Below are 11,373 nucleotides of genomic sequence, written 5' to 3'. Positions count from 1 at the left end.
GAGTGTGTTCGAAGAATCCGCCTATTTGAGGTACCGTTATAGTCGGATTGAAAGCCATTTTATCCTGGGAGGAAGATTCCATAAACTCAGGTACAGTGAGGGAAATTATTCCTTAAGGAAAGTCCGTGAATTTGGACGACTTGACCTTAATTATTTCTGTTTTATCTTTATTTTTCTGAAAAAATAAATACACCTCTTGAAAAGGTCATTTTGATCTTGTATTGAGGGTATTTGATACTTCATTGTGTTCTTATTTATACTTGAATTCGAGTTGAAGTTATTATTTTACTATACAAATTTCTGCATATCCGAATATATCGTGGGAGATAACAAGAATGAGGAACTTTGTGGGGCAATGGAGCTACAACTGTCAATTACATTTTCCAGTTGGTTCATGCATGGAGACATGAAGTATGAATTACGACAAGCTACTAGATATGTCGCACTTTCATAGTTTCACTTGGTTTTGAGTAGCTTTGGTGGGACCAGAACTCACTTTGTTACAACGAGATGACCGGTTTAAGTTTTGTGCATTGTTAAAATTAATTTTTTATATTATCAAATTAAAGTTAGAATTGTAATAAAATGTAATTCATAATATGAGAAATATGTTAATCGATTATTTTAAATTATACTAATAGCATTCTTTAATTGTACATATAATTTATACCCAATTTCTTTTATTATTATTTTTTTTCTAAAGAAAAAAAGGCACCGGCGTTACAAAGCAGACAGCCAGCTGTGGGTGAGTAGGCTTTGATCTGTACTTGCATAAGAGGAAGCAAGTAGGTCAATGTGTACGATATGGTGCATCGATTGGAGTGACCACAACTTGGATGCTATTCCCTCACCTAACTCACTAATCACTTTGACTTATCAAGATTCCATCTCTCTTTCAACTTGCTACTTTTATTTTTCTTTATTAAAATTGAGTAGCAGATCAAAGTTTTTACTAAGGAGATCTATAGTAATAAAAGTAAGTATACAAACTAGTTAAACGGATTTAATGTTAATTATATAAACAATAATAACAATAAACTCAGTGTATTCTCACCAAATTAAATCAAATATAGCCTTTATGTTTTCGATTAGTCTTCAAGTAGTGAACTAAAGCTACACTAAATTAAACAATTAAAAAGAAAAGAACACTCATAATACGTCCAAAGTGTACTTTGCTTCGGGGCTTGTTTAGCAAGGGACAATATAATATTAATAGTTGGCATTCGTCAACTTTACTTCATTCCAAATAATTGAGGAAAAAGGGTGTCTTAAACTTTACTACTTCCTCCCTCTCCCTCTCGTAACAAATGAATTATTGGATTTTGATATACATATTAAGGAAAAAACATTAAAAATATAAATTTAACATAACTTTTCATTTGTACCCCAAAAAAATAAAAAAATTGACCTTATAATACTTTTTCAAAAGTTAATTGGTTGTCAAATTATAAGGACAAATTTAGAAAAAAATTCAATGATTCACTTATTTTAAAACATCAACAAATACCCCAAGAATTCACTTATTTCAAACGGAGAGAGTATTATCCTATTCTCTGCGATATTTTATAGGATCAAAATGTATTATTTGTGAGTTGAAAAAAAAAGTGTATTATTTGTGAAGCTTTTGGTTATTGTACATTACTGATTTGATTTTTACTTTTACTTTGTAAAAATATTTTGAGTTAATAACTCAGATGGTTACTCAATTTTGAACTTTTATTTCAGAAAGTCACTCAACTTTGATCTTTACTTTAAAAATTATTTAACTTTCACATTTTTACTCATAAATTCACTCAAACTATTTAATCATCTTTTTAAATAATATTTGCTTATGTAGAATTATTATTTAAATGCAAAATTCAGAAAAATAAAAAATTATCTCTTAATGACTCTTTTATCTTTATTCCGATAAATTTAATATCTCTCCTCCTCTTTCTCATTTTTCTTCTCCTTCTAGCATACTGTAATTAATTCAACATTAAATATGTTTAATAAAATATCGAAGAATTACATTAAAATTTAACAATAACCAAAGAATTAAAAGTATAATTATTTTGCTCTACCTTTTCAATCTTTGTTTCAACTTCTTTTTTTCATTTGATATTGATGTTCGTATTGAAATCTAATTAAATTTAAATTTGCACATTATATAGCTTATTATAAATGCGACGCTCTCAACGATACAACCCCTCTCTCCCCCTTTCTGTTTTCACTCTAAAGATGCCTTTTTTTTTATAAATGTTTGTACTATATGTATGGAAAAAAATCTGTACTATATGTATATGTATGATGAATTAGGAATTTTATATTCATAACTAAATATTATGCGTAATATACCTACGTTATAGGGATTCACTATATGTATGTAATAACTACGTACACGTGACTGTTAGTAATAAATGAGTTAAATCACGTATTATTTAGTTATATTTCATCGTATTATTATAGTTTATATTAATAATTTTTTATCCTTCGATTATTGTTAAATTTAATTTTATCTTTTAATATTTTAATAAGCATATTTAATGTTGAATCGATTACTATGTGAGAAGGAGAAGAAAAATGAGAAAGGAAAATTAATTTATAGAATAAGGATAAAAGGGTCATTAAGAGATAATTTTTTATTTTTCTGAATTTTGCCTTTAAATAATAATTCCACATAAACAAATGTTATTTAAAAAGATAATTAAATAGTTTGAGTGACTTTCTAGTAAAACTGTGAAAGTTGAGTGACTTTTGAAGTAAAGATCAACGTTGAGTGACTTTTTGAGATAAAAATTCAAAGTTGAGTGACCATTTGAGTTATTAACTCTAAATAATTTTTTTTACTTAGGTCAATTCAACAATATATTTCCAACTTTACCAATATCGTTGAATTAACTATTTCTCAAACTAATTTGAGTACTACTGCCTCTCTGTTACATATTAGTTGGTCATCTTTCTAAAAATATTTGTTTCAATTTAGTTGTCCCTCTTATAAATCAAGAGAATATTATTATGTTCTTTAAATAGCACCTCTATTATTAATAACTAAATAAAGTGTATAAACTTAAATTTATATTTTCAAAGTATAATTAATAAGACTAATTTAATAAAATAAATCCTTAATAAATTTTTCCTTAATAAGTGTGTCAAGTTCATAGAAACCAACAAATATGAAACGGAAGAAGTAGTAGCTAATTTTGAATCTCTAAAGTAAGATTAATAAAGATAATTTCATAAAATAAATATTTAATCAATATTTGTTAAGGGAGGTCCAAAATACAGACCGGACTACTAAAATGGAACTAAGAGAGGTACACTTTTGGGTTCAATTGTTATATACTTATAAAAATGTGTAAAAATCATTCACCAAGGTTTTAAAAAGTAAATACAAAAACTACTTTTCTGAAAAACATGGATCGATAAACTGAAAAGAAAATGGTAAGTAAAGCTATGTATACAGTAGGTCCTGGTTGATCGAGATTTTTTACAAATGGGCTATATATAGCATGCATATATTACTCGTCGTCTCTAATTATGTTGGTTAGTAAAATTAGATTTCTCAAATTATTTCTCTCTCTCATATTAGTTGTCAACGAGATTACTGAAATCCTTATCTCAATTTACATATCATTTTATGAAATTAATTATTTTTATCTTATTTTACAGTTAGTATAAAATATTCTTGAAATAAGATTAGCTTAGTATTAAGAGGAACTTATTAGAGAGAAATATCGGTAAAGTGGTAAAGATACTTTTTAATTTTTGATTTCTCAAGGGACGTAAAAAAGAAAAATGTAAGCAACTACTCTAATATGAATGGGAGGAATATTATATAAAATATCTATATCATCGAATAAAGACCCACTTGTTTTTTTTTACAATAAAATGAACGACCAGAATCATAATCATATCCATCAAATTAATACTTAGTAGTACTCCATCCATTAATACTGCATTGAAAACTCTGAACCTTGCTTACACAATATAGTACTATTGAATTAAATTTCAAAATAAACAACTGCATACTTATCGCTACACAACATATAGTAATATTCAATACTACATTTTATAAATTTGGAAAACATAAGCAGATGAATTTTAAGGACATTTGCGGGTGCTGTTATGAGTAGTAAGGTTGAAATAGCAAGGGCATGCTTCATAATTTCCCGAGGTCCCTGGTGGTACGCAGTGGCATCTGTTGCAGCAGCTTCCACAGGCTCTGTTGCATAGATTTTGCCTCGATGACTTGCTGCACCTATACTTACAAGCTCCTATGCATTCTATACCAGATGCGAATTCAAAATTTAGAGTTAGTTCAAACGTGATCCTGATGCAACTGGTCTATTATATATATAGTGAGTAGGAAATGAAATATGCAAAATGTCACAATACCTATTGGCTTTGGAGGTTGAGGGCTTGGTGCTGGTGGCTTAACTCCCTGGAACAACATTACAAAATCAAATGTTATTTCTAAGATGAAAGAGATTAATTAATTACTACTACTACTACTAATTAACATGAGTGTACTGCTGTTCCGAGAAAAAGAGGAACCTGTTGAAGGGCATAAGTGAAATGGACAAGCACAAATGATGCAATAAGCAAAGCTGCAAATGCCTTTGGAAATGCCATTTTTTTCTTAAGAAACAAAAAAGAAAAGTGAGAACTCTGAAATCTGAGCTGTTTTTCACTAAGGATGTGAAGTAGGAAGCAGACTGAGAGTGGTATTTATAGCACGAGAAAAGAACCACCCATCCAACTCACGTTTTCTTTGGGTGTCGACATCAGTGGGTCAAGGCAAAGGCCTAGCTAATAAGTAAGTATTTTTACCTCTTGTTTTACTGTTTAGAAATTCCGTATTCATTATCCGATTTTCATCTGGACTACGCTGAATTCTCATAAAATTAATGGAGTACTTTATAATAAAAGTAATTTTATTTTCAAAGTCAAAAGTCAAAATCATTGATGACGGATCGTAAGTTTTCTTTCCATTAAAATTTTTCACATAAAAATTGCGTGTCATTTTTGTTTTTTTGTTGTTATGTTTATTAAGTACTACTTTCATTAGCTGTCGTCTAGTAACATCCACTTGTACTGGTGCAAATAGCTGATGAATTTGGACTGGGAAAAGAGTTTTCACAGAAGTGATAGTGTTTTGTTTGTGGAGGGGACTTCAAAATTGTTGAAGCTTTTGATTGGAGTGAGGTTACACGAAAGTCAAAATAAAGGTGCTGATCCTATTTTGGCCTCAAACATCTTCTTTTTTTCTCTTCTAATTACTCATTTTCTATTTCAAAAATAATTTTTTTCTTTTCTTTTATCATTTTAACATATTAATAAAAAATAATTATTTTTTTCCATATTTTACTCTCACTATTAATTTCTTATTTCTCAAGATCCAACACGACACCTCAAATTAATATGCTCATATCAATTGTTATAAGGGTGTACATTAAAGTAAAAAATGGACAAGTAATTTCTTTAGTTCTATCTTTTTATGTCCTCCACTTGTTATCTAAATCCAACATTTTGCAGAATTATTATGGTTTGAAAAGATAATTAGATCAAATTCGAGAGCGTTAAGAAGTACTCCCTACTTTCTAAAAGTTTACTTTGTGGCCTAAGATGTAGGTACAAATTAATTTGCGAAAGTACCGTCATCAGTTATCACTCTTCGATAATTTGATATTAACATCATTTTCATGTTTCCACAGAATCAACGTGTTGATGATAATGACAAGAAATCCGATGTAACTTTGCAAGTCACACTGCCAGCCTAGCTTCCCACCACTATTCTTGGAAAAAGAGTTTAGTCCAAAATAAAAAATATTTTATACAACTATTTTGTTATTTTAAAAAATAATTATAAATGATTACTGTTTATAAAAAGAAGTTCAATTACTAAAAAATAACATAGGTTTCATGTTTTTTTTTTTTGTACAGTTATATATATGAAAAATCCTAGTGAAATACAGTCTTAAAATAGAAGGATTTGCTATCAAAGCATAGATTACAAGCACATAATTTATTAGAGATTCTCCCAAGTTGGGTTAAACAATTATACTAAACTCGTGGTTTGGCAAAATTATTATTTATTCATATTGATAAAATTTGTGATTTTGGTTGGTTCGTACTTGAATTATTGTTTTGACCATTTGGTGGAAACTCGTAAATATTTTATCTAAAGTGCTTGAATTGTTACTGATACTCTCTTCGTTCCTAAATAAATGGTCCTTTTTGTTTAGGCACACAAATTGCTTACTTCTGAAAAAAAAAAAATTGAAGATAATTTTACCAACTTGTCTCAAATTAAATTTATTTCTTTTCAAATTAACATTGATAACTATATTTAAATTTAAGGATATATTAAAAAAATTATGATTAAAATATTATTGAAAACTTAACATATGCTTACTTAGTAATAGAATCTCAATCCAATAAAACACTTACGCCGTATAAAAAAAATGAATGGAGTAAGATTTTAGTAACAATAGAAAAGTGTAATACTTTTGTGCACTATATCAACATAACTTCATGACTTTTTGTGCCAAAAGTTGATCGGAATGGGAGTAAGAAACAATGGGAAAGTTACCAATATGGGTTGTGGTGCAGTGGATGACGTTGGTCCATCCTTAATCAGAGATCGAGGGTTTGACCCTGGGTATGGAGAAAACTCTGTTGGTAGTGCTGCCACCTTAATGGGTCCTGCAACGCGTGATTCGGATTAGTCGGAGCTCCAATGCGGACACCGGACACCGAATGCGAAACCAAAGAAAAAAAAACCGGAAAGTTAAATGAGTTTAACTTATTAAGATAAATTTTCTAAGATAACTTTTCATAATTGTACATTATGAAAATGAAACTTGTACCTTAAAATATAAAATAGAGTATATAAACATGTTAAATTGAACTGTCTAAAAATTCTCATATTAAAAGAGTAGGAGGAATCCATTTTTCTACTTTAAAAGAGTTTGCATTATCAAAAAATGATTAACATATATTAAATGGTAGTGCACAGCTGGGGAGTGCTTAGACAGCATCTCTCTTTACTCCAAAGGGTTATATGTAGCTGGCACTCGTCCACTTCATTATCATTTTTTATAAAAATGATTTTTTAAACATATAACTGATCCTTGTTAAATTATTTTCACTTAGAGTCTTAGATATAGACAAATTATTCGTTCAAGTTGTTGATTTACTGTTGAATTATTTATTTGTGAGATGATCGATCACTCGACTAATGATAGTGAAAAACCTTGATGTGAAAGCCACAGGTTTACCAATATATGCAACATTTTCTGAGGGTATATTTGTGTAATTCTCCCTCCGTTTCGAAATAAGTGAATTGTTAGGGTATTTATTAGTGTTTCAAAATAAGTGAATCATTGAATTTTTTTTAAATTTATCCTCATGATTTGACAACCAATTAACTTTTGAAAAGTTATTACAAGGTCAACTTTTTTTTTTTTTGGAATAAAAATAAAAAGTTGTGTTAAATTTATGTTTTTAATATTTTTTCCTTAATATATGTGTCAAAATCCAACAATTCATTTATTATAAAACGGAGGGAGTATATCTCAGTGGATAACATGCATCACACAGAATACAACAGAGCCAAATAATTTTTGGGGGTCGGTGGTGGTATGGACCTGCATGCTTTTGAGTTTAAGATTTATTTGTACGCACGTATTATATAAGTGCGATCTAGTGAGTTGTTTTTTATGGTTTTCATAAATAAGTCATTGAGACTTTCGTCTCCTACTTGTATTTCTCTCAATTATAGTGAATTTTCTCCTCAACTGCCCGTGATTTTTCCCGTCAAAGGTTTCCACATAAAATCTGTATGTTCTTTTTATTTTTTTATTTATAGTATTGCTTATTCCTGTCCGTTCTATAACAATTCCAATAATAATGTAAAAAAAAAGGAAAAAAAGAGGGGAAGTAGCTAGGTATGTATTGTGTGCTTCAACATGTCTGTTATTGCAGCACTTTCTGAGGAATATTACAGGATATCTGTGAGTTGGAGTTTGGAATACAGTCCATAGATAATATTATTAATAACAACTTTCCTAAAATCTGCAAAAAGTTATTAAGAATAAAATTACCAACAGCCGGTCGTCATGCATTATGCAAACCCTCCAAAAAGTCTATTTCTTACCTTTTTCTTCTTGTCGATCGGTTTTCCTATTTCATTTTTATTGCTATTTTCTTGTTGTTTTAAACCATGTCATTTTTATTGGTATTTCCTTGTACTTCTATTTAGTAAAATCCCGTTTGAATTGATTTATTTTAAATACTTTAAGTCAAAATAATTTTTAAGCACTTTTGTAGGGATAAGTTATAAGCGCGTCCAGCAGGCTCTAATTGCATTACTATACTAGTGTCCTTTGTGTATGAACTGGTGATATGAGTTTGTTTCAAGTACCATCAGCTAAATCCACACATATGGTATTGTTCTTTAATTCAAGTTCGGCAACTCCACTTCTATTAATTACTACAAATATATGTCACATATGTTGTAAAGATTAGCAATGGATTGCACTGTCACACCCCCGGTTTTTTTGACCGCGTCCGACCCCGCTAGGGAGTTGGTTTTAGAGAAAAATGGGTTTTTCCAATTAAAGTGACGTTTTGAAAATGGATTACTTTACTTACAGAGTCGCCACTTGAAATTGAGTTTGGGTGTTCCAAGTCACCTTATTGAATCCCTATTCAAAAGGAAATGACTCTTCAATTTTTGTTTTTTCGTCTGCGAACTAGAAATCCGGATACGGAATTCTGTTGACCGAGGGGAAGGTGTTAGGCACCCCTCGAGTCCCGTGGTTTTAGCACGGTCGCTTTAATGACTTACGTCCGGCTTAAATTAATTTTTTTTTTTTTAGGATTTATAATATTTGTTAACCTAAAAGTTGTTTGCCTCCCGCTTTTAATTTATTTTGAAATTATTTATTATATTGACGTGTGGCTTACCGATAGTAGTACTTTTCGGCCTCACCACAAATTTTGGCACGTTTCTCGCGCCTTTATGGCATTTATGAGTCGTCCCTATTTTCCTAATCTAAATAAGCACCTAATGGGTTTAAAACCTACCCAACCCAATTCAATCGGCTTTAAACGGTAGGTTAATTTATTATAACGAATGGTCGGTAGCAGGGCTTTCCAACTTCACCGTTAACTTTCACTTGTATCTTAAATATTAATTATTTAGAGGCTAACAACCTAACTCATTGTTTTATGAATTCACTCCCGTACAATATGTTTTTCCTCTCTTTTATTTTATCAGATATGATAAGTCTTGAATAGGTAAAAATACAATGCTAAATCCAACTTAATTATTATGAAACCCAAAGTAAAATAGTACACATTTCAGTATTTACGAATCAGTTGTAAATTGCTAAAACAACAAATAACAATAACAATACAAATGTGCTGGAACCTAAGTACAAACTATCTATTAGCAACATGAATAAGGAATAATCAATTAGACAAGGCCAACTTGGACAAGTAGCAGCGAGATAAATGAAGGCAAATAATAAATAAATAAATAAACTAACTCAAGATAATTAAAACACAAACTGGTAGTTTATTAGTTTAATACAATTGATTAGCGAATTTATCAGATCTATTTTAAGCCAAAAACAAAGAAAAGGAAAAGACAAAGAAAAAGACAATGTGCATGGCTTGATATATCTATACATTTACGTTTGGTAGAATAAGGGAAAAATATAGACTAAACTAGTGCCTAAACTATTGAGGTAAATCATTGCTTTACACTGCCAAACAAGTGAAACCAGAAGAGGTGACGTATTTCAAAGTAATAAATTTTTTTTAGGAAAAGAAAGATAACTCCCATTACTCATCTTTTGATTTTAAACCCGAATTGTCTAATCTTGTCTCAAATTTTGAAAGAAAAGAAAAATAAAGCAGACAATCTATGACTAGGGAGTAACGTGAAACATAGTGTATTCAAATCTCACATTCTTAGAACTTAATAAGATCGAAGAAACAAAACTAGCAATAACGAATTCTCCTTATTCCAACACACTATTATATGGTACACATAAAAAAAAACATACCCATTGAACGCTATCTTTTAGTAAGTTTAACATGCATATAATTCCGCATCATGTAACAATCCTAAACTTTATAAAATTAGTTGGCAACTCCAAATCTACATACAACTGTATAACTACTCCATAACTTACTCATACAACTCATGGCAATCATAAAACCTACATAATTAATCAACCACACATACTAAATAATGCATAATGTCATTTAAACAATTTTATTTATGCTTTGATCCTCAATAAAACTTAAAAAAAAAATAATGATACTGAGTTGGATAAAAACCCGTGTGATGAAATAAATTCAGTATAGAAGCAAGAATGCCATTACCGAAAACTCAAACGGAGATCCCGAACTCAAACCCGAATTTCTTTTCCTCTTCTCCTTTGATCTTCTTTTTTTTTTCTTTCCGTGTGTGTGTTTAATATATATTTTCTTTTTTCTTTCTTTCCGTGTGTGTGTGTTTAATATATATTTTTTACTTTTTTCTTTCTTTCCGTGTGTGTGTGTGTGTTTTTTTTTTCCTTCAGTGCATGTGTGCATGTGTGTTTATATATGTTAAGTGCATCTGTGCATGTGTGTGGACGTGGGAAGTTGAGGGAGGGAATGATGGGAGTGGTTAAGTAGAAGTGGGAATTGTGGGTGGTTTGGGTAGTTTAGGTTTCTTTATTATTATTATTATTATTATATTTTTTTTATTTTTTTTAATTTTTAATTTTTTATTTTTTATTATTATTATTAATAAAATAAAAATAATTAAAAAACTAATAAAATATAATATAAGCTAATAACTAGTCTTAGGAATATGATTAAGAAAAATTAATATCACAACATTCTTTATTAAAAGTTGAAAGAAGAAAACAAATATAATTTAGAAATTTTTTTTTTTCTAAAAAAAAGAAATAAATAAACAATAAAATAAAAAATTATTTAAAATGTGACTATTTTTTGTAATTTTCAAAATTTTTAACAAACTTCAAAAAGTAAAATAAATTTAAAATGCCTAAAAAAAATTAATTGAACATTGAAATGATATAAAAACATTAGGTTTTGGTCAAAATTAGGTGTTTACATGCACTCGATACAAACGCGATTATAAAAAGTACAACCAAGTTGAGCACTATATATTTGCAAAAAGTATTAACAAAAAAAATGGAAGTAGTGTGCTACTTTTTACAGACATTATATACTTAGATATTTTAGTGTAATTTCCTTCACATGTAGCATTGCTTTAATCACTATTAGCCAGATTATATTAAAAGACTGGCCTACGTTTTGTATATGAAATGGAAAAACAATAGTCTAGAAAAGAATCAAATCAAA

At 29.3% G+C, this 11,373-nt stretch overlaps 1 protein-coding gene across 1 annotated transcript; it reads right to left on the bottom strand.

Annotated features, from left to right (window-relative positions):
- Window positions 1-3,893: 3,893 nt before the first annotated feature.
- On the bottom strand, window positions 3,894-4,880 carry LOC107859881 (gibberellin-regulated protein 11). The gene is made up of 3 exons (XM_016705026.2): window positions 4,537-4,880; window positions 4,378-4,423; window positions 3,894-4,265 (listed from the first exon to the last, which is right to left on the bottom strand). The coding sequence occupies exons 1-3, from the start codon at window positions 4,612-4,614 to the stop codon at window positions 4,084-4,086; spliced, it is 306 nt and encodes a 101-aa protein (XP_016560512.1). The 5' UTR covers window positions 4,615-4,880; the 3' UTR covers window positions 3,894-4,083.
- Window positions 4,881-11,373: the final 6,493 nt, after the last annotated feature.

Source organism: Capsicum annuum, chromosome 2 (assembly GCF_002878395.1).
Source record: "Capsicum annuum cultivar UCD-10X-F1 chromosome 2, UCD10Xv1.1, whole genome shotgun sequence".
Classification (NCBI taxonomy): Eukaryota; Viridiplantae; Streptophyta; class Magnoliopsida; order Solanales; family Solanaceae; genus Capsicum; species Capsicum annuum.
Note: the sequence above shows the minus strand (reverse complement) of the source record. Positions and strands in the feature narration are given on the sequence as shown.

Excerpts from the sequence above, each read along its gene's own strand:
- LOC107859881 (XM_016705026.2), bottom strand. The coding sequence starts at position 4,614 with ATGGCATTTCCAAAGGCATTTGCAGCTTTGCTTATTGCATCATTTGTG. Across the intron at positions 4,424-4,536 it reads TCACTTATGCCCTTCAACAG|GGAGTTAAGCCACCAGCACC; the intron begins GTTCCTCTTTTT and ends ATGTTGTTCCAG. Across the intron at positions 4,266-4,377 it reads TCAACCTCCAAAGCCAATAG|AATGCATAGGAGCTTGTAAG; the intron begins GTATTGTGACAT and ends CATCTGGTATAG.